This window comes from Coregonus clupeaformis, chromosome 7 (assembly GCF_020615455.1).
Source record: "Coregonus clupeaformis isolate EN_2021a chromosome 7, ASM2061545v1, whole genome shotgun sequence".
Classification (NCBI taxonomy): domain Eukaryota; kingdom Metazoa; phylum Chordata; class Actinopteri; order Salmoniformes; family Salmonidae; genus Coregonus; species Coregonus clupeaformis.
Window position 1 is genome coordinate 27,973,028 of NC_059198.1, and position 21,609 is coordinate 27,994,636.

The following is a 21,609-nucleotide window of genomic DNA, read 5'->3' on the forward strand; positions in this document are numbered from 1 at the left end:
GGTGACTGCAGATGGAACAAAACGGGGGTAAGTAAGCAACAAACCAACAAGGTGCAAAAACAACAAAACTAACGCTAGGCTCTAAGACTGATACTCTGGTAAACCTACTGTTCATGGCTAACGATCCGGCAGGGAATGGATGTTAGGCCAGAGCCTAAGAAGGGTGATGATCGGGACCAGGTGTGCAGATTGCTGATGGGATGCAGGTGCGGAAATCAAGAGAGCTCCCCGGAGCGTTCCAGAACCCTCGGGAAACTGGAGATCACGAACATAACAACTAGTCCACAGACAGGACCCGACTCAGACTGCCGGGATCGTTACAGTTAGGTTAATGTATTAGTGTGGCAAGGAATTGTTGAGTGATCGAGAGTTTAAACTAGACTCCTTAGTTTATTCATAGGTTTTTTGAATTAATAATATTTACCCATTGATTCTTAAAGAATATAACTTGTAAATGCCTCATGAGTTCAGTTCAACTGTCGTACCCCATCAGAACCCAGAATATAGGCCTAAGCTTGTTTTACGCTTTTACTCTGTTTGTAAACAAAGTAAATGTAAACAAACACAGTATATCCTCAAAATATGGTTAAAACTATAATTTTGATATCATGGATGGGCAGTCCTTGCATCCATAGCTCTGTCTATGCATTTGAGAGTGGTTACATTTCTCCAGGCCCATCCCTCAGCTTTTTACATTTTCATTTTAGTCATTTAGCAGACGCTCTTATCCAGAGCGACTTGCAGTTAGTGAGTGCATACATTTTTTTTCTTCCATAATGGCCCCCCATGGGAATTGAACCCACAACCCTGGCGTTGCAAGCGCCATGCTCTACCAACTGAGCTACACGGGACCAAAACAGACCGTGACCGCTGTGTTATTGTTTCAATTAAGGATTCTAGCTTTAACCAGATCAGCATGAGATACATTTTTATTTATTAATAACAATAAATCAGTTAGTCAAAAGAACCCTATAAAATACAAAATACATTTATCAGAGGCACCTCCTGTCCTTGCCAACTTTGGAACCATGATAACTTTTTTAAAAAGTGTTCAGATAGGAATCTATTCAAGTCATTGTGTATTTCATTTTACATCATTTATAAATGCAACATGTAACTTTTCACATTTTATGAAAACTTAACCACATTGGTTTATCAAAATACATTAATAATATGTTACAATTATAGCATGATCAGCAAAACCATTAGGTTTTACATGTTTTTTTTTACATGTTTTACATGTTTTATACGTTTTTATGTGTAAGAGTTTAGGAAATGTTATTAATAAATAATATAAATCCATTCATAATATATATATAAAATAGTCCTTAATTAGCCTAATTATCTAATTAAGCAATAAGGCCCGAGTGGCGCAGTGGTCTAAGGACTATTGTGGTCTCTGTGCCGCTAGAGATTCTGGTTCGATTCCAGGCTCTGTCGTAGCCGGCTGCGACCGGGAGACCCATGGGGCGGCGCCCAATTGGCCCAGGGTAGGGGAGGGAATGGCCGGCAGGGATGTAGCTCAGTTGGTAGAGCATGGCGTTTGCAATGCCAGCGTTGTGGGTTCAATTCCCACGGGGGGCCAGTATGAAAAATATATTATTTAAATTATGTATTCACTCACTATCTGTAAGTCGCTCTGGATAAGAGCGTCTGCTAAATATGTACCAAGGCTAAGAGCTGTTCTTATGCCTGATGCAACGTGGTGCTAGGACACAGCCCTTAGCGGTGGTATATTGGCCATATGTCACAAACCCCCGAGGTGCCTTATTGCTATTATAAACTGGTTACCAACATAATTAGAGCAGTAAAAATAAATGTTTTGTCTTGCCCATGGTATGTAGTCTGATATACCTTGGCTTTCAGCCAATCAGCATTCAGGGCTCGAACCACCCAGCTTATAATATATATTATTTTGTTATATGAAATCCTTTTTTCCATTTTGTTTATGTGGTCCTATGTCAAATAGTTTGTTCAGTCTTGTTCATCAATAGCAAGTTCTAAGCGAGCCATTTGATTAATCTATAGGCTACTATTTCAACTTTGTTCCTCCTCGATTTTTTAAATTTTACTTTTTAAACTTTTACTGCTAACTTCTCTGAGGACAGATTTTTGTGGCAATGTTTTGTATATAGTGTCCATTTTCTTTATGAATACCTTTTTGCGTTTCAATGTCTTTCAGCCTTGCAAACAACAAGTATTTCATCATTTCAGGTCCTGTGCTCTACAGCACGACTCATTAAAAACCAAAGTAAAGGCCAAAAAACGTAAATATGTGCGTTTGAACTTTTAATTAAATTTTAGATCAATACAGAGCTGAGCACAGTGCTGATCAATGCTGAAATCCGTCTGGTCTGATGCCTTCTGCCCACAGCTTATCGGTACTTCTCAGACAGAGCCCGGCCCACGGCGGCCAAGAACTTGTCCATGGCCACATGAGCTTCGGGGTTGAATTCATTGGGGAATAAGATAGCCAGCACCACCAAGATGTTGTGGGACAAGATCTACAGGACGAAAGGAATGGAAATTAGTACGCTACTGTTTTAACAGGCTATTTTATTTAATAAGCTATGTTGCCATTTTACTGTAAAGAGTACCCGATATGTTTTTAATGCATTTTAACTATACATTTTGATTTGGTGTCAACGGTAAACAAATTATTATAAATAATGCTGTGACTGTCCTGACCTTGAAGTTGGCGGGATCGACACGCAGCTGGAAGGCATGCAGCTCGCTGAGGGTGAGGAGACCTGCGGTGAGGTCGTCGATGCTCGCCACGGCTAAACTGATGCCTCCCATGACGGTCCCACCGTGCTTCCTGACTGGGGCAGAGCCGGGGCTCAGGTCCTTCCAGTGGGAGAAGTAGGTCTTGGTCTGGGGGTACACCACCAGCGTCCTGCACGGGAAGAAAAAGACATGTCAAGAAAGATGGAAAGCTAACACCAAATAGTCTAAATGTTTACTTCAAAAACAGCTATAAGATTAGCAGCAAGAAAACCATTACCTAGACAGAGCATCGCATCCGATGTCCTCAGCCTTGCCGGCCACCTTGGCCCAGAAGGCCTTGACCATTTCCTTGTCCTTAGCGGTGAGACTCATGATTGTCGTTAAAGACGATGCTGAAATAAAAGTTCAGTGATGAGCTCTTACAAACGAAGGCTTTTTATATTAGCCGCAAGCCCCACCCAATGCAGCCCCACCTCCAAGATACACAAGATACAACATGCCTTTTGTTAATTTTCAATAGGCACAATGCCTCACAAGTTATTTATTTATTTGCTTGTTTTACTGGACAAAAACACAAGTTGGTATAGTCCTCCATTAAATACTTACAAAGACATTGTTAGCACCTTGTGAGCAACACACAATATCAAACATAAAACACACAGGGTAGAGATGGATAAAAAATGATGGAAAAAAAGAAGAAGAAATACATGATTATCACAGTCATTGAAGTCCACAAAGTTATTTAGTATTAGAGATGTGTTGAGAGTTTTTTTTATGCTGGTAGTTTTCACAAGGGAGTCAGTCATATATATATTTTAATTCAATACAAAATAATTCAATATTAGTTGATTTATTTATTTATCACTCTGGCTTTATGGTATTTACCCAATAAAGAGAAAAGTCTAATTTTATTGTCAATGGCTAAATTGCCTGTATCATAAGTAAGAAATAGAAGCCTGTACTCAGAAATATGGAAAAGTTAAGACAAGTTTGAAGGTAGAGATACATTATTCAAAAATAGATTGGAATAGTGCAATTATAAAAATGAATATTAAATGGATTCGACCTTACTAGCACAGAATGAACATAGAGGTGAAATATCAATTAATTTGTTTAGAAATGTATTACAAGGATAACAATTGTGTAATATCTTAGTAGGCTATGTAGTATATCTTAGTAATATATTAATATCGTAGTTATATCTTAGTAATATCTGACTATAGGCATACACAGAGTTAGTTGAAAACTGTTTCTCAGACTTCTCAGACTGTTCTTCTCAGACTGTTTCTCAGACAAAGTCATTGGTCTATCACTTCAGATAGTAGGCAAATTACACATTTATTTGCATATGTTTAGAATTGTATATTTCCCCACTATTTTTGGCTTATTTTTGTTAATATTTCAAATAATGTTAATGTAATAATTGTTATGTAACCTAATACTTTAATTCATGATTTCATTATTTATTTTAGGACAGCATATTCTTGTCAAATTGCTTTTAAACATAATTGGTAAACAGTCAACTTTCACATTATTATCTCAGTAAAATCTGTGACTCTTGGCTTATACAGCCCCCTACCATGACCCCACCCATCGCTGTCTTTGGGGAGGAGCGTTCAGATCCTTTTAAAAACGCTGCTCAAACGAAGACCAGGTGTATATGATTCCTTAGCCTCTGTGAAAGAAACTTCAACAGCTAGCAACATGGTTGAGTGGACAGACTTTGAGCGCGCCACAATTCAGAGTATCTTCGGGAAGATGGACTACGATGACGTAGGCCCCGCGGCTCTTTCCAGGTAGGCTACACCTTTTATACCTTACACGTATTTGATTTCAGAATTATGGTGCGTTTAACACTGTGGTCTACAAATTATTTGAATTAGTCATGTTATTATCAGATTAGTATGCGCTTGTTATTTTGATTTTCAAGACGGATTCGTATTAGAGACAGGCGTGTAATTAACGCGTAATTGACATCTCCAAATGACACATTAATTGATTTCCGTAAGTTGTGTGTATGCAGATATCACGTTTGTGTAATTATTGACTGTTTATTATTTCTACAGGTGTCTGGTTGTGTACCCCTGGACCCAGAGGTATTTTGGTAACTTTGGAAACCTGTACAATGCCGCTGCCATCCAGGGAAACCCAATGGTCGCCGCTCACGGAAAGACCGTCCTGCACGGACTGGACCGGGCTGTCAAGAACATGGATAACATCAAGGCCACCTACGCAGAACTGAGCGTGCTGCACTCCGAGAAACTGCACGTGGATCCCGACAACTTCAGGGTAAATTAGCTATACTTTTCTACTTCACACAAGGTCACATTCTACTTGCCTATCTATTACAATAGTGTGGCAGAATGCGTTTCTTACATGTCAATTTTATCCTTTCTTTTGCAGCTGCTGGCTGACTGCCTGACTATTGTCGTTGCTGCGAGAATGGGTGCTGACTTCACCGCTGATGTCCAGGGCGCTTTCCAGAAGTTCCTGGCCGTCGTGGTGAGCTCCCTGGGCAGACAGTACCACTAGAGCCCCTCCACTCAGAGACGGACGACTATCAGAGGACCAACAAGCGCTGATCATTTGTTTAGAGGCACATGTTGTTCCTTCTACTAAAGCAAATAAAATCTTCAGCAGTGAATATTTTTATCTATGTCTTTTTTTTCTTGGATGAAGATCAAAATAGTGGCACATATGGTAGACTAATGGATCTAATATGGTAATATGATAGGCTATGGGTGCGAATATTGCAGATACCTTGTTAACCAGATATGGATAATTTGCAATATATACAAATGTTTTGCAAATAACAACAAATATCTTTTACAATTAACAACACGGACATGTTACATTAGCTGTGCATGAGCGAACCTATGCATATAATGAAGACAAATGTGTGTCCAACGATGCAGCATTGATACATTGAGTCAAATGAGAGCAGAGCTTCAATTATGAATTCCTGTTTAATTACACACAATCGTCATTCATAAAGGTTCAACATAACTTTTCAGAACTGATCTGTTATTCAAGGTTAGGTTGATGTATTAGTGTGGCAAGGAATTGTTGAGTGGTCGAGAGTTTAACCAGATCAAAATGACATACATTTTCATTCATTAATAATAATAAATCAATTGGTCAATAGAACCCTATAAGATGCAAGATTTATCAGAGACACCTCCTGTCATGGCCCAGCTTTGGAACCATGATAACCTTACATAAAGTGTTCAGATAGGAATCTATTGAAGTCATTAATAATAGACTGATTAATCAATTAATTAATCAACCAATATTCTTAAGAAATTAAACAAGATATACTATGTATTTCATTTTAAATAGTTTAAAATTCGACATTTAACTGTTGACATTTTGTGGAAACTGAACGACATTGGTTTATAAAAAGATTCCTAATATGTTACAATTATAGCATGATCAGCCAATCAGAATCATTAGGCTGTGTTTTACGTTTTAGTTTTATTTAGGAAATTGAATTTATAGATAATATCTGCTTATAATCCATTCATAATATTAAGAAATAATATGTTGGTAGTCTATCAAATCCTTTTTTCGTATTTGTATGTCAGATTGTTGGTTCAATCTTGTTTTCAATAGCAAGTTCGAAGAGGGCTATTTGATTAATCTACTACTGGTATTTGTACTTTGAGTTTCTCCTCACCCCTTTTATAGTTTTAGGCTACATACGAAACCTTTACTGCAAACTTCTTAGAGGACTGCTCATGGGCATGGGCAATGTTTTGCATTTTCTTTATGAATACGTTTTTGCATTTCTTCAACATTGGGAGAAATATTTATTTCAGCCTTGCAAATAGCAACGTATTTCATCATATCAAGTCCATGCACTACAACACGACTCATTAAAAACCAAAGTAAAGACCAGATAACGTAATTATGTGCGTTTGAACATTTATTCATAATTTAGAACAAGACAGCGCGTTGAGCACATGTTGCCATATGTCTTGTCTGATAATGCCTTCTCTGCTCACAGCTTATAGGGGGCCCACAGTTTATCTGTACTTTTCGGCCAGAGCCAGGGCCAGGGCGGTCAGGAACTTGTCCACGGACACATGAACCTCTGGGGTGAAGTCAGCGGGGAACAAAATGGCCAGCACCACCAATATGTTGTGGGACAGGATCTACAAGAGGACAGAAATGGAAATTAGTGAGTATGCATCTTTAATGTAGGCTATTTTAGCCTATGTTGTCTATTTTACTGTAAAAAGTAGCCTACTGAAATGTTACAAATGCATTTCATTTGGTGTCAACCTAAAACAAATAATATACTGTACTCACCTTGAAGTTGGCTGGATCTATACGCAGCTGGAAGGCGTGCAGCTCGCTGAGGGTGAGGAGACCTGCTGTGAGGTCGTCGATCTTGCCCACGGCTTCACCGACGCCTCCCATGACCGTCTTACCATGCTTCCTAACCCGGGCAGAACTGGGGCTCAGGTCCGGCCAGTGGGAGAAGTATGTCTTGGTCTGGGGGTACACCACCAGCATTCTGCACGGGAGGAAAAAGACATGTCGATATTTAAGGCTAGCTAACACCAAAATGTATATTCTAAAACAGCAATAGGATAGGAGTTGGATAATTCCATTGCCTAGAAAGAGCTTCGCATCCGATGTCCTCAGCCTTGCCGGACACCTTGGCCCAGAAGGCCCTGACCACTGCCTTGTCCTTAGCGGTGAGACTCATTGTTGTGTCTTTAGAGAGGATACTGAAGTAAAAGTTCAGATGAGCTATTTCAAACGAACGCTTTTTATATTAAACAAGCCGCAAGGCACACCCCAGACCCACCTCCAAGATACATGCCAACTTGAACGTATTCCAATTTTTGTTGATATTCCAATTTTCATAGATAAGAAGTTGAACAACAAATAACTCGTTTTTAAACTCAATGTATAACATGTTCAAGACACTTACAAATTGAGATGTAAGGGGATGGGCCTCGTTTCCCAGGTGTGATGTAACTTAAGTATTACGATGATCCTACCAGATGCATTGTTATTTACGAGCCAACGTTTTAAGTGCTTGTTGTTTTCCAAACAAGGACGTAGAGAAAATGTTCACTAAGTGCGTCGATACTGATAGGAAGCAGCGCTGCTCTCGGATCAGCTTTCTCCACTCAAATTTTACCTTAATGTTAAATAATTATTTCACAAGAATAATGACGACGGATCAGCTCCTAGAGAGAAATTGCCACCTACGGCTGCAAATAGACTATTGAGGCGGCTTATTAGCCCATGCTTACCCAATAATAATGCACTAAATCACAGATTGAGCACATCATTGCGCACATGTTGTCACACATCATGAAACACATTGAGGCAAAAAGTACAGACCGTAGCCTAGTGGCAAAATATAACTCAATTGATTGAATATTAAATTGATTTCAATATGATTTCAATAACCTATAGAGGCCCATGTAGCCTATGTATCTTTTAATGCAGTCATCTCGGTTTTCATTTGAAGCATCATTTTATCCTTCACTTGTTTGAAACAATACTTTGGCAACTTTGTATTTTTAGTCGACTTCATCTCCAGTCTCAGTCAGACAGATAGCCTAAACATATTGATTCTATGTTTAGCGCACTGTAATCCCAAACAGTTGTACTAGCTCATAAGTAATAAGGTCATAACAGTCAAATGTCGTTATGCAGTTGACCAAACTATAAAGTGTTGAGCTCTGTTGAGATTTATGCCACTTTAATTGAAGAGGGCTCAATATTTTATAGGTAATTTGTGTGGAACGCTCAAAAAAGTTTAGGTAGTGTCATGACGTTATTGACGTTCTGGTGGGTGGGTCATCTCTCCCTCAGGAAAGCTGAGTCAGCCATCTTGAATTTGCCTTGATGCGGGGATGTGGAACACAGTTTAATTTGTTTTAATTTGTTTGCAATGCGCAGTTCTATGCTGCTCGCTTGAAACCACCACCACCTCCGTTTTTATCATTAGTCTTATTGCCTTCGTTTTCTTAAGCGCCATCTTATCATCACCTCTGATTTGGTAAGTAACTCTAATGTTGTTTTTGTTGGGTTTTTTTAAATTGAATTTCGATAGTCTTAAATGTGGAACTGGGAATACATTTGTACAATGTGCACAGTGAATATTTGTTGTAAATAGTTTAAAAATCTAAGTAATTGTAACTTTAGAAGTTGTTAAATATGTGACAAATACGTTACATTACTTCATCTTACAACGGTGTAACGTTATCAGCAGGTTTCCTGGATGAACTACATTTCCCATAATGCATGTTTGCCCGGGACATTGACGGTGGAGGAAGGTCCATGAGTTTTCGCTGTTCGCCGGTAATGCAAGTGCGTACTGTGAGTATACTTATTTCAATAAGTGTCTGCCTTACACAGTAAATATTTTACGTTATCGAGCTGTGTGTACGTGTGTGCTAGCGTGAAACGAACAATGCTAAACAACATAATGTGAGTGTGTTATCATGATGCTAACCAGGCCTGTGTTTGTATTTCTTCCTAGGCTCAAGTGTGTGGTTGTGAGATCATCTCGAAATCCTTTTAACAGTTCAGGTAGGATGTATTATGAAATAGTGTTACTAATGTAATACATTGCTAAAACCAAGTATAGAGTGTATTTGTTATAATTCATTGGTATTAGATTTAAAAGGTGATCGAATAGCTCCTGATTTGTAATGTCATTAATGCATTTCTTTTGAAGCAATGTTTTAAAAAAAATGTACAAGTGAATAGGTTGGTTTACTTTTAAGTTTAAATTTCCCACGTATCTCGTTAAAGTTTTGACCAATGAGCTAACTTGTTAAGTTGTGGCCAATGGGAGAGTGGACTGGTTGCCGGGAAAGAAAAGGGAGGGAAAAGTTGAAAGAAGGGAGAGGAGAGACGTTAGTGGGGTTGGTGAAGGAAAAACGACCAAAGGAAACGATAAAGAGAGAACAAAACCATACCTACAGAGTTTTTTTTTAAGGGAAATCCTGATTTTATTTCTATAAGAGAGTGTTTATTATTTAGTTAAGAAAGACCAAGTGGAGACTGAAGCTGCCGTCGCATTGTGGAGACATTCGACATCCTAGAGGTTAGCCTAGCATCGTGCAAGACTTGGAGAGAATTGCTTGTGACGATCAGTTCGGGTTTCCAACGGATGTCTGTTGCTGCTACCGAGTACTGGCTGCATTGATAGCTGTGTTCGCGGTGGATCTTGTGAGGACACCTGCACGGAACTACTATATTTTGCTGAGGCATTATCTACAAGTAGTGAGTAACTACAAATGTGGGGTGGACTTCGGGACTTTATGTATGTCGTCATTTTTTTTATGAGCTCCAACGCGCGCCCAGGGTTTAAGCAAGCTTGCAAATAATTTGGACATGGGGTTGTGGAAAAATCATTGGGGTTTATAATTTGTATTTCTTTTGATGTGATACATTGAACATTTGATTAATATAGATCTTGAACCTTATGTCTGTTGTATTGGTGGAGTCATTTACTGTTTCAGTTTCATTTAATGCATGGGAAAGCATATCCTTATAACAATAACCAAGTCTATAATCATTCTATCTGAAGTTAATACCCTATTTGTCATTCACCCTAGCAAGTTTACAATAGGGATTCTTATTGGAGATGTCCTTCTCACCTAATATCCCATGCTGTTCAGATATTCTAAATAAGGTAATATCGTGAGAGTCAAATTCGAGCCTGGTGAGAGGGTTACACTAATAATTGGTTTTATTTTTATGTGTTTCCACAGTCATTCTTTTGCTATTTCTCTAAATGTTTTTATCTCAACTGTGGGGTCAACAGTTGATCACTTGAACCCTTTATTAATACTTTGTTAAATACAAAGAACAACAACAGAAATAGCAGATCTATAAGCACACAACTTTGATGCTTTGCTTGTTAATAACTAACTTGCTTATCTTTTAACATTTTCATTTTTACTATAATTAGTGTACAATGAATGTTTTTGATATTTGTGTAATTATTATTGTAATGGATATTTTTTGTCCATGTAGGAACAACGTGATGTAAATATGAGACGGGCCCTCGTCCTTCGTGCACTTCCTGTGTACCTGCGTGAAGATGCCTCCCAAGTTTTTCAGGACCTGTAATGTAAGTGTACTGGCCTCACTATCAATCCCTTTGCTTAGCTATTCAGTCAGCTTAAACATGACATCACTCAAAGAACTCTAGGAGAACCAGAGGGGCATTCCAGAAAGCAGGTTATGTGAAAACCATCAGTATAGCCAATTGTATTTTTTCCAACAACGTAATTTCAAAGTCCGTGTTTCTAGTTTGTCGCCGCATTGAGTATGAGATAAAATGTTTTTATATTTCATTTTCAGCCGATTTTAAATAAAACAAAATAGCCTAAAATAAAACATTGAACAACATTCAACCACTTCCTTAAATGCTAATATAAAATAAAGTGATGTTAAATTCAAAATGAAAAGACGACTGCATCTGAAACTCTGTCAGTGATTTATATAACAGCCGCAGCCAGAAAATGTCTGCTTCCTGTTTTCTCCCGTTGCCATGGTGAATAACCGTATCGGAGCTCCATTGATGATGGCTTTTTACTAGTCGTCAGGCACAAGCTCAACTCCGAGTTAACGTACTCTGAGTCAACTTACCTAACTCAGATCAGCTGTTCTGTAACTGAAAACTCAGTTTCACTTCACAGGGTAAGTCAACTCTGAGTTCAGGGTTAGGCTCAGTTTGTTGAACCTCCTTTCTGGAATAGCCCCCAGAACCTGTTTATGAAGTTTCCTTGAGTTGTTATTCTGCAAACTGACATGTAGAAATTACATAAATGAAAAGGTAAGTATAAAGAATTCCACTAAACAAAAAGTATGCTTACAGGTAGGTGTGAAACTAACATAAAATAATAAGCATGTGTAAAGAAAATAGTTTAAACATGTAGCTTAGTTGCAGTCTAAGTGCAAAGTGACCGTAATGTCTAGACATCATTAGCATGATTTGTATCCTTGAGGGGCTGAACTCATTTTTGTATTATTTGTGTTTTATAGTCAGCAGATGGTCCAGACCTCACTGACACTCCGGTGGCTCTCCTGACAGTTGTCACTGATGATACTACTGATGCGGCCCTCTTCAGCCCTGAGAGCATCTGTATTGTCGTGGAAGATGAAATACTTGTGAGTGGTCCCACAAACCTGGCTGACTCATTTCTCCTGCTCTTTGGGTATGTCTATGCACTAGACCTACAGTACCCAAAGAATCTTGAGCTTACATTCACATTTATCCAAAAAGTTGTGATGTGTCTTGAGGACAACAAACCACTGAAAGGCCGTCTACTGACACTGAAGAATGATTTGTTCAATGAGTGAATCACTCAGAATGGACTATTTGTTGAGCTGAGTATTGAGGATGTTTTTAGTTTTTTTTCCCTCTTTACAAATGTAATAATTTGCCTCTTCTACCTCATGTTTAATATGTTACACTGTTTGCCTCTTCTACCTCGGATTTAATACATTGATTGTTAATAGATAAATATCACAACATTGACGTATTGCCAAGCCCAAGTTTTTGTACTGTACTTGTGGGAAACGACTGTTGAATTCATGCACTATACATGTTTAATGTTGTGTGACCTAATGCTTACCTTGATGTTGCCAGTTGAAGTACGGCACAGTAGAAACCAGTACTTTTATTTGAATGTTTTATTTTAAAAAAGTGAGTTGCAGCCTTCAAGGTACAGTAAGTGCCAAAACGTTTTAAATGGCTCCACATTCTAATAGTTGTCATTGCTGTTGAGGATGGATTATAATTAGAATCTTATTGAATTTTATCATGAAGCCTTTGTGAGTTTTTATCATAATGTTTACTGAATAGTGTGATATGGAGACCCAAAATACTGAATCTACCCTCTGTAGCAATGACCACTATCAGAATATGGAACTATTAACACTTAATGTACTTTAAAACACATTTTGTTTTTATGGAGTCATTTCCTTTTCCTTTTTGTTTTAATTTATGACAAGCACTTTGTTTTGACTGAGCTCCTTTTGATTCGTGCCTTTTTAAAAGCACATTGTGTTGAATAAAAAAAAAAGTTAAATTGTCACTGTGGTGTCACTTTCATGTTTTCTAACATTATTCGCTGATTATAATTGTGTAATGGACCGACATCAGTATTTCAGTTTAGAATTAATTTTGATTGCATGTCCCACATTATGAGTTGAAGAATATTGAAAATTTTGAGTGTATTTCACACATTATATGAGTTGAAGAATATTTAATATTTTGAGTGTATTTCCCACATTTATGAGTTGAAGAATATTGAAAGTTTTGAGTGTATTTCCCACATTATATGAGTTGTGTCACGCCCTGGCTCTGGGGACTCTGAAATGTTGAGCCAGGGTGTGGATTTTCTATGTTTAGTTTCACGGGGTAGCTTCTATGTTGTGTTTTCTATATGTTTTGGGTTTTGTTCTAGATCATATAGATCTATGTTGGTCAGGGTGGTTCCCAATCAGAGGCAGCTGTTGCTCGTTGTCTCTGATTGGGAGCCATACTTAGGTAGGCTGTTTTCAGCTATTCTTTGTGGGATCTTGTTCTGATTTGGTTTGTGTTATACCGTAGACGTCACGTTATCGTTGTTGTTTTGATCGTGTGATCATTCTAAATAAATAATATGTTCACCTTCAACGCTGCGCCTTGGTCCGCTTCATCATGTGTCAACGATCGTGACAGAAGATCCCACCTCGACTGGATCAAGCAGCGTGACGAGGAGAGAGGATGGACGTGGGAGGAGATGAGTGCGAGTCTGGCAAGAGGGATGGAGGCCTTGGCCACGGGTAGGAGTGAAGCCCATACATTTTTAGGGGGGCTAACGCCGTGGACGACGGGGCAGCAGGAGGACGCCAGGTTACGGGAGTCACTGGTCACCAGGGGGGAAGGAGGTTGTAGAGGCACGGCGAGAGGTACTGGCGTGTGTTGCCAGTCCGGTCCGGCCTGTTCCTGATCCCCACGTAGGGCCAGTGGTGTGTGTTCCCAGTACGGTCCGGCCTGTTCCTGCCACTCGCACCAAGTCAGTGGTGCGTTTCGTCAGCCCGGCGCGGCCCGCTCCTGCTCCCCGAACCAAGTCAGTGGTGCGCGTCGTCAGCCCGGTCCGGCCCATTCCTGCTCCCCGCACCAAGTCAGTGGTGCGTTTCGTCAGCCCGGCGCGGCCCGTTCCTGCTCCCCGCACCAAGTCAGTGGTGCGCTTCGTCAGCCCGGTCCGGCCCGCTCCTGCTCCCCGCACCAAGTCAGTGGTGCGCTTCGTCAGTCCGGCACGGCCCGTGCCTGTTCCCCGCACCAAGTCAGGGGTGCGCTTCGACAGCCCGGCTCGGCCCGCTCCTGCTCCCCACACCAAGCCAGTGGTGTGCGTCGTCAGTCCGGCACGGCCCGTGCCTGTTCCCCGCACCAAGTCAGGGGTGCGCTTCGACAGCCTGGCTCGGCCCGCTCCTGCTCCCCACACCAAGCCAGTGGTGTGCGTCGTCAGTCCGGCACGGCCCGTGCCTGTTCCACCGGTGGCTGGTCCGGCACCGGTCAGATGCTTCACGTCGGAGCTAGAGCAATCCGCTCCACCAGTGTTCAGTCCAGCTCCGGCCAGCAGGGCCAGACCGGACCAGGGGTACTGTGGGGGGTTAGAGAGGGAGTGGGGATCATGCCCAGAGCCGGATCCGCCGCCAAGGCGGAGTGCCCACCCGGTCCCTCCCTGTGGTGTTCTGTTGGCGCGGTCGGAGTCCGCGCCTTTGGGGGTACTGTCACGCCCTGGCTCTGGGGACTCTGAAATGTTGAGCCAGGGTGTGGATTTTCTATGTTTAGTTTCACGGGGTAGCTTCTATGTTGTGTTTTCTATGTTTTGGGTTTTGTTCTAGATCATATAGATCTATGTTGGTCAGGGTGGTTCCCAATCAGAGGCAGCTGTTGCTCGTTGTCTCTGATTGGGAGCCATACTTAGGTAGGCTGTTTTCAGCTATTCTTTGTGGGATCTTGTTCTGATTTGGTTTGTGTTATACCGTAGACGTCACGTTATCGTTGTTGTTTTGATCGTGTGATCATTCTAAATAAATAATATGTTCACCTTCAACGCTGCGCCTTGGTCCGCTTCATCATGTGTCAACGATCGTGACAAGTTGAAAAATATTGAAAATGTTGAGTGTATTTCCCACATTATATGAGTTGAAAAATATTGAAAATTTTGAGTGAATTACTCCCTAATTATAAGTTGAGGAATATCAATATTTATAAGATAACATTGAGATAATTTAAGGCAACTGTAAATGTAATTTTTATTTTATGTAAACTTAAAACATTTAAAAACATCACTAAAATATTTTTGTGTAATCTGTTACAAAATAATTTGTGAGTTATGTGAACTTATTAGGGTTTACAGTGCGGAGATCTGGGAATAAAGTGACGCTGAAGGGCAAAAAAGCATCTAACGATGCACTTTGGCTGCTCTACGAGTGGTCTGTTAAGGTTTTCAAGAGCCACGTTACTAACGAAGGCTCTGGGAAACACCTCGGCTACTAAAGACACATCGTAAGAAGGTTCTAACGATGATCTTAACGCTAAGAAGGCTCTGTGAAACAAGGCCCTGTCTAGTTAATAAAATATCTAATTTTGGCATTGGCAGATTGGGTGAAAAAAAGAAAAACTATAATGTTACCCATTTACTTGGATAACATAATAGTTATCGAATATGAGTTCAGCATGTTTTTTGCTCAAAAGTAGTAGCTTAAGTGAACCAATATAAAAAGGAAGTATCTAAAAACAATATCTGGAAATATACTGTATATTCCCATTAAAAACTGTTCTAAATGATTAAATTACTTTTCTAACCTCGTTGTTAGGTCGTAAACAAAGTAATAAGTAGGTTGTGGAGAAAGTTCACATGAGGTTAGGAGGTACATGACTTCTTGAATAACCTACATCGAGATCACTCAATAAAAGTTTTTATTTTGTTACAATCTATAGAACAGCGTTTGCGTAAAATTACATGAATGGAGAGAACCTAACTGAATTTAAACATATACTTTGCGACGTATTAGGTATAATTAGTAAAATAACGGATTTCTTCTTTTTTTTGTCTTTTTATTTTTTAAACCAATGGTGTAGTTATTTATTTGGCCCTATTTGGGTACAGGCTTATGTATGATAGAGGTTTTATTTGGTGTATTTTTTATTTATTTATTTGATGCGTAATGATCGTGCGCAATGGGTAATGATTGGAATAATATTTTTTTATGACATTATATGAGCGAGACTGATTTCGATTGACTAAAGTGAATAAATTGATTTTAAATCCTGACCCCGCAATTAATTAATATCAAAAAATGATTTACTAATCAGTTAATACCATGTTGCCCAATACATTCAACATACGGAGATTGTTGTGGCCAAGAAAATTAGGGTGTTTCTAATGGCTTATCAGAACAAGGCAACCAATTGGAGCTTTTACTCAAAGGGTGGAACTCATTCAGAATGTCAAGATAACACTTGTGCCTATACTTCTACTGATAAACAGCCCTTTAGCTGGGACCCTTGCCGGTGTGAAACTTTTCCATAAGTCGACCTCAGTTGCCGTTTGGGCATTTCGCCGAACTATGATGATATGGTGTTGCTCGATAATACCAGCTGGCTGGCTAGCCGTTAAGCAATGATAGATTGCCATTAACGTTTTGCAGACCTTTGATGTCGTTTTTGGCATGAATCCTACAAGTTTGATTCGTCCACTGGGGCGGAGGGATTAAATATAAATGAAAACGCCCCATTGCTGGACACCGACAGATTTTCTCACAGGATCAGAGGACACACAACACCTTCAACATGGTTGACTGGACAGTTGAAGAGCGGAAGCTCATCATAGAGACCTGGGGCAAAATCAACGTCAAAGTGGTCGGACCCCTTGCTTTGAGAAGGTAGGCTTATAATAATGCAAGTAAAAAAAATATGTTGATCATATATCATTTGACTTTTCTAGTCTTGTTTTAGATTTGTGCGCAATTCTATGGATTCATTGAATTCAATTGATTAATTTATATGATGTATCTTCTAATGTAACTTGTATTTTCCAGGTTATTTTCCAGGTTAATGTACATCCATGGACTCAGAGGTACTTTGGAACCTTTGGAGACGTAAACAGCGCAGCGGCTATCATGGGCAATAAAAAAGTTGCCAAGCATGGCATCACTGTGCTGAACGGCCTCGAGAGAGCTGTGTAGAATATGGATGACATCAAGAACACCTACGCCGAGCTGAGCGTTCTACACTCTGAGAAACTGCATGTGGATCCCGACAACTTCAGGGTAAGATTTTGGAGTTGAAAAGACGTGTAATATGAGTACTAATGGTCGTGCGGAAAACAAATTAACAATATGTTTTTCCTCATTGATTTAGGAAAAATTCATCTAAGAGAATACTGCTGTTGCAAATAAATGACTAACGTTTCAATCGTTTCCTGTTGGGCGACTGCCTCACCATTGTTCTGGCCTCCCAGATGGGGCGCGCCTTCACGCCGGACGTCCAAGCGGCCTGGCAGAAGTTCCTGACCGTGGTCGTCTCTGCGCTGGGCAGACAGTACCACTAGAGACATGTTCTACAGTGGAATACACAGATATATTTCATTATAGAAGGCATTTTGTATGAATAATAAAATATATTTTTAAACACACGTCCATACTCTTCACTATATTCTGTTTGAGGGGGCAGTAAAATACGAGCCATTAGAAAATGTAGCCAAGCCTACTTTAACTTGCCTTTATTCCGTTGGCCTAAGTGAGATTGAGAAGCCTCTCTTTGATGCTGGGTTCACGAGAGAGAGTAGATCACATGCAGCAACTAGCTCTTATCAACGTAATAATGAATATATTCATCAGTATTATGTTATTATAGCAATTATTTTTTTAAAAACATTCCTTGTTTGCTAATACACTACCGTAGGAAAAGTAAGGTAGTCTATCAGAAAATACGTTGCCCAGGTTAACTTTTACTTGCCTTAGGTAGACGAAATTATAGGTGAACGTTGGCATTCAAAAAAGTAAAAAATATTGTGAACATAATAATCATTGACTCACCATTCCTCGTTATCTCTCTAGTGGAGAGAAGTGGAGGTGCTGAGGTTAGAGTAGCCTACACAGTAGTTTCACCAGCGCCACCCTTTGAAAAGCAACTGAGATATACTTCAATCATACATGTATCCTGCATGGTGCATTAGCTTACCCAAACAGTCCATTTTCTTCTTGACAAAACGTATTACTCCGATTTTGTCCACGCACCCACAAATGGTGACATGCTCTCTACAAGCTGCAACTACGACATCAGGCTAGATATTGGTGAACAAAGCCTATGCTGGATATACTCTCATGCAAAGCACACACATGTGGATTTATCTCGTTTTAGGGAAATCTGAGTGACATCGCACGACGTGGTAAGGACTATAGAGGTTCAGCAGCATATGACTTGAACAATAGACCTAGGCCTAACCATAACTAAAGACCTACTGAGAAAAATGTATTTGAATGAACCTTCAACACACCTTACCGGATGGGGTGCGGTGTCATTGTTGCCTTGCTGTTGCAGAGATAAGAAAGCAATCTTGGCACTCAACCTTTGCTAACGAGATGTCCATCATCATTTGTCTGGTACCACCCTTGACAAAACAGGGTCAGATTAAGGAGAAATACATTCTATACACTTTGTTCATTAGAGTAGGCCTATTTACTGAATTAATTATTGAATTAATGTATTATCAAATTAATTAATGAATAAATCAACGAATTAATGAATTAATGAGTCAATAAAACAAATGAACGCCTAAACAGCCAAAATAATTGCAATCAGACATATTCCAAAGACCATTCCTTATAAAACGTCCTTCTTACTATATGCATGATATCATAAGAAGCATAAATACATTGTTGCATCATGCATAATGTAGCCTTTAGATTCATGACAATTTGAAGCATGATTGTTCAGTTTTTCAGCACTATCGTCATTACACTTAAACATACTGTATATCCGTGCATAAAGGGTAACATTTGTGATTGATCGTAATGAAATAGGGTTACATTGATGATACATGACTAATGGTTATCACCAAACTCTATATTGTGTACATCCAATGACTTCCAGTTGAAGGTGGAGCTAACCCAAAGAGTTCTTTAGATACCATATAAATACTCCCAGTATCCACTCTTATGGCACCAGCAGTATATTGTGTCATAGAAACCACTAGAATGAGTCTCACAGCCAAGGACAAACAGATCGTGACAGCCTTTTTTGGAAAGGTGGCTGGCAAAGCAGATGACATCGGAAATGAGGCTCTCTCTAGGTAATGACATCATTATATGTTGAACGGATTGTTTTGTAACAGAGTTATGAGGTGCATTTACCCACGTTAAATCATATTACATAATCCCATTTTTTTTATTTCCAGGACCCTGGTGGTGTACCCCCAAACCAAGACCTACTTCTCCCACTGGTCGGACCTGAGCCCCGGCTCTGCTCCCGTCAAGAAGCACGGTCTGACGGTCATGGGAGGCGTCCTGGATGCCGTGACCAAGATCGACGACCTGGCCGGAGGTCTTCTGACCCTCAGCGAGCTGCACGCCTTCACGCTGCGTGTGGATCCCGCCAACTTCAAGGTGACTAAATAACTTACTGAATCAATAAAACGATTCACCCTTTCTCAGTATATCACAGCGGCAACCGTGTCCAAATGTAAGTCCTATGTATGTATTTTGTGAAAATCCAATTGACTCTTCAGAAACACTATCTTTCGCATATGGACTAGGCCTAAAACGCTTGATAATAATGACTCTATTCCCTCTACATCCACAGATCATCAACCACAACATTATGGTGGTGCTGGCCATGCTGTTCCCTGATGACTTTACTCCTGAGGTGCACGTGTCTGTGGACAAGTTCCTCGCCAAATTGGCCCTGGCCATTTCCGAGAAGTATCGTTAAAAGGCAAGAAGATACATCCTCTCGGTTTTCTGTGTTGATCATAAATTTGCACATGTTGTATGATATGAATCATGGAATAAAAAGACCGCCCTCAAAAACTGTTTATCTTGATAGTTTTTTATTTAAATGGAAAGCGGATTTGTGTGGCGAGATAAGCCAGGTTTAGCATTACGCATCAATTAAACATGACACAAACACCGCCACTGTTTGGGCCCCACAATGTGTATCCCAAACGCTATACAGTGCCTTCGGAAAGTATTCAGACCCGTTTACTTTTTCCACATTTTGTTATGTTACAGCCTTATTCTAAGCTGGATTAAATAAATAAAAATCCTCAGCAATCTACACACAATACCCAATAATGACAAAGCGAAAACAGGTTTTTAGAATTTTTAGCAAATGTATTAAAAATAAAAAAACAGAAATACCTTATTTACATAAGTATTCAGACCCTTTGCTATGAGACTCGAAATTGAGCTCAGGTGCATCCTGTTTCCATTGATCATCCTTGAGATGTTTCTACAACTTGATTGGAGTCCACCTGTGGTAAATTAAATTTATTGGACATGATTTGGAAAGGCACACCCCTGTCTATATACGGTCCCACTGTTGACAGTGCATGTCAGAGCAAAAACCAAGCCATGAGTTCGAAGGAATTGTCCGTAGAGCTCCGAGACAGGATTGTGTCGAGGCACAGATCTGGGGAAATGTACCAAAAAATGTCTGCAGCATTGAAGGTCCCCAAGAACACAGTGGCCTCCATCATTCTTAAATGGAAGAAGTTTGGAACCACCAAGACTCTTCCTGGAGCTGGCTGCCCGGCCAAACAGAGCAATCGGGGGAGAAGGGCCTTGGTCAGGGAGGTGACCAAGAACGCGATGGTCACTCTGACAGAGCTCTAGAGTTCCTCTGTGCAGATGGGAGAACCTTCCAGAAGGACAACCATCTCTGCAGCACTCCACCAATCAGGCAGTTATGGTAGAGTGGCCAGATGGAAGCCACTCCTCAGTAAAAGCCATGACAGCCCGCTTGGAGTTTGCCAAAAGGCACCTAAAGACTCTCAGACCATGAGAAACAAGATTCTCTGGTCTGATGAAACCAAGACTGAACTCTTTGGCCTGAATGCCAAGTGTCACCTCTGGAGGAAACCTGGCACCATCCCTACGGTGAAGCATGGTGGTTGCAGCATCATGCTGTGGGGATGTTATTCAGCGTCAGGGAGACTAGTCAGGATCGAGGGAAAGATTAATGGAGCAAAGTACAGAGAGATCCTTGATGAAATCCTGCTCCCGAGTGCTCAGGACCTCACACTTGGGCGAAGGTTCACCTTCTAACAAGACAAGGACCCTAATTACACAGCCAAGACAACGCAGGAGTGGCTTTGAGACAAGTCTCTGAATGTCCTTGAGTGGCCAGCCAGATCCCGGACTTGAACCCGATCTAACATCTCTGGAGAGACCTGAAAATAGCTGTGCAGCAACGCTCCCCATCCAACCTGACAGAGTTTATGAGGATCTGCAGAGAAGAATGGGAGAAACTCCCCAAATGCAGGTGTGCCAAGCTTGTAGCATCATACCCAAGAAGACTTGAAGCTGTAATCGCTGCCAAAGGTGCTTCAACAAAGTACTGAGTAAAGGGTCTGAATACTTATGTAAATGTTATATTTCAGTTTTTTTATTTTTAATAAATTTGCAAAAAATTCGAAAAACCAGTTTTTGCTTTGTCATTATGGAGTATTGTATGTAGATTGAGGAAAACATTTTTTTAAATCAATTTTAGAATGAGGCTGTAATGTAACAAAATGTGGAAAAAGGTTGGTGGAGTTTTATAAACATCATGCTGACACTGTTAATTTAGATTTCAACGTTCTGATGTTCTTAACTTGTCAAGCCTCCAACGGGCCCTTG

At 40.2% G+C, this 21,609-nt stretch overlaps 4 protein-coding genes and 1 long non-coding RNA gene across 7 annotated transcripts; 3 read left to right on the top strand and 2 right to left on the bottom strand.

The window, feature by feature from the left end:
- Positions 1–2,338: 2,338 nt before the first annotated feature.
- On the bottom strand, positions 2,339–3,116 carry LOC121569090 (hemoglobin embryonic subunit alpha-like). The gene is made up of 3 exons (XM_041879727.1): positions 3,005–3,116; positions 2,689–2,896; positions 2,339–2,504 (listed from the first exon to the last, which is right to left on the bottom strand). Exons 1-3 carry the CDS (start codon positions 3,097–3,099, stop codon positions 2,376–2,378), a joined length of 432 nt encoding a protein of 143 aa, XP_041735661.1. The 5' UTR covers positions 3,100–3,116; the 3' UTR covers positions 2,339–2,375.
- A 1,275-nt stretch (positions 3,117–4,391) lies between these two features.
- Positions 4,392–5,363, top strand: LOC121569085 (hemoglobin subunit beta-like). Its single transcript, XM_041879723.1, has 3 exons — positions 4,392–4,523; positions 4,794–5,016; positions 5,131–5,363. Exons 1-3 carry the CDS (start codon positions 4,432–4,434, stop codon positions 5,257–5,259), a joined length of 444 nt encoding a protein of 147 aa, XP_041735657.1. The 5' UTR covers positions 4,392–4,431; the 3' UTR covers positions 5,260–5,363.
- Positions 5,364–6,685: 1,322 nt separating this feature from the next.
- LOC121569083 (hemoglobin embryonic subunit alpha) lies at positions 6,686–17,358 on the bottom strand. Of its 2 annotated transcripts, none has more exons than XM_041879720.1 (3): positions 17,179–17,358; positions 7,039–7,246; positions 6,686–6,881 (listed from the first exon to the last, which is right to left on the bottom strand). In XM_041879720.1, exons 1-3 carry the CDS (start codon positions 17,325–17,327, stop codon positions 6,753–6,755), a joined length of 486 nt encoding a protein of 161 aa, XP_041735654.1. In that variant the 5' UTR covers positions 17,328–17,358; the 3' UTR covers positions 6,686–6,752. The 2 variants fall into 2 exon arrangements, with proteins under 2 accessions (XP_041735654.1, XP_041735655.1); XM_041879721.1 differs by lacking the exon at positions 17,179–17,358 and adding an exon at positions 7,347–7,545.
- Positions 8,327–12,809, top strand: LOC121569091. Of its 2 annotated transcripts, none has more exons than XR_006661179.1 (5): positions 8,327–8,752; positions 8,966–9,072; positions 9,236–9,285; positions 10,741–10,837; positions 11,755–12,809. It is a non-coding gene; the product is annotated as an uncharacterized LOC121569091 (long non-coding RNA). The 2 variants fall into 2 exon arrangements; XR_006661178.1 differs by having other exon boundaries at positions 8,328–8,752; positions 8,963–9,072.
- Positions 17,359–18,925: 1,567 nt separating the features above from the next.
- LOC121569084 (hemoglobin embryonic subunit alpha-like) lies at positions 18,926–19,805 on the top strand. Its single transcript, XM_041879722.1, has 3 exons — positions 18,926–19,064; positions 19,170–19,377; positions 19,574–19,805. The coding sequence occupies exons 1-3, from the start codon at positions 18,931–18,933 to the stop codon at positions 19,700–19,702; spliced, it is 471 nt and encodes a 156-aa protein (XP_041735656.1). The 5' UTR covers positions 18,926–18,930; the 3' UTR covers positions 19,703–19,805.
- Positions 19,806–21,609: the final 1,804 nt, after the last annotated feature.

Bases quoted from the DNA above. Each gene is read 5' to 3' on its own strand.
- LOC121569090 (XM_041879727.1), bottom strand. From the start codon at position 3,099: ATGAGTCTCACCGCTAAGGACAAGGAAATGGTCAAGGCCTTCTGGGCC. The intron at 2,897-3,004 runs GTAATGGTTTTC...CTTCCCGTGCAG, and splicing joins GGATGCGATGCTCTGTCTAG to GACGCTGGTGGTGTACCCCC. The intron at 2,505-2,688 runs GTCAGGACAGTC...TTCGTCCTGTAG, and splicing joins TCGATCCCGCCAACTTCAAG to ATCTTGTCCCACAACATCTT.
- LOC121569085 (XM_041879723.1), top strand. From the start codon at position 4,432: ATGGTTGAGTGGACAGACTTTGAGCGCGCCACAATTCAGAGTATCTTC. The intron at 4,524-4,793 runs GTAGGCTACACC...TTATTTCTACAG, and splicing joins GGCCCCGCGGCTCTTTCCAG to GTGTCTGGTTGTGTACCCCT. The intron at 5,017-5,130 runs GTAAATTAGCTA...TTTCTTTTGCAG, and splicing joins TGGATCCCGACAACTTCAGG to CTGCTGGCTGACTGCCTGAC.
- LOC121569083 (XM_041879720.1), bottom strand. From the start codon at position 17,327: ATGTCTCTAGTGGTACTGTCTGCCCAGCGCAGAGACGACCACGGTCAG. The intron at 7,247-17,178 runs GTTAGTCATTTA...CCTCCCGTGCAG, and splicing joins CAACAGGAAACGATTGAAAC to AATGCTGGTGGTGTACCCCC. The intron at 6,882-7,038 runs GTGAGTACAGTA...GTCCTCTTGTAG, and splicing joins TAGATCCAGCCAACTTCAAG to ATCCTGTCCCACAACATATT.
- LOC121569084 (XM_041879722.1), top strand. From the start codon at position 18,931: ATGGCACCAGCAGTATATTGTGTCATAGAAACCACTAGAATGAGTCTC. The intron at 19,065-19,169 runs GTAATGACATCA...TTTTATTTCCAG, and splicing joins GGAAATGAGGCTCTCTCTAG to GACCCTGGTGGTGTACCCCC. The intron at 19,378-19,573 runs GTGACTAAATAA...CTACATCCACAG, and splicing joins TGGATCCCGCCAACTTCAAG to ATCATCAACCACAACATTAT.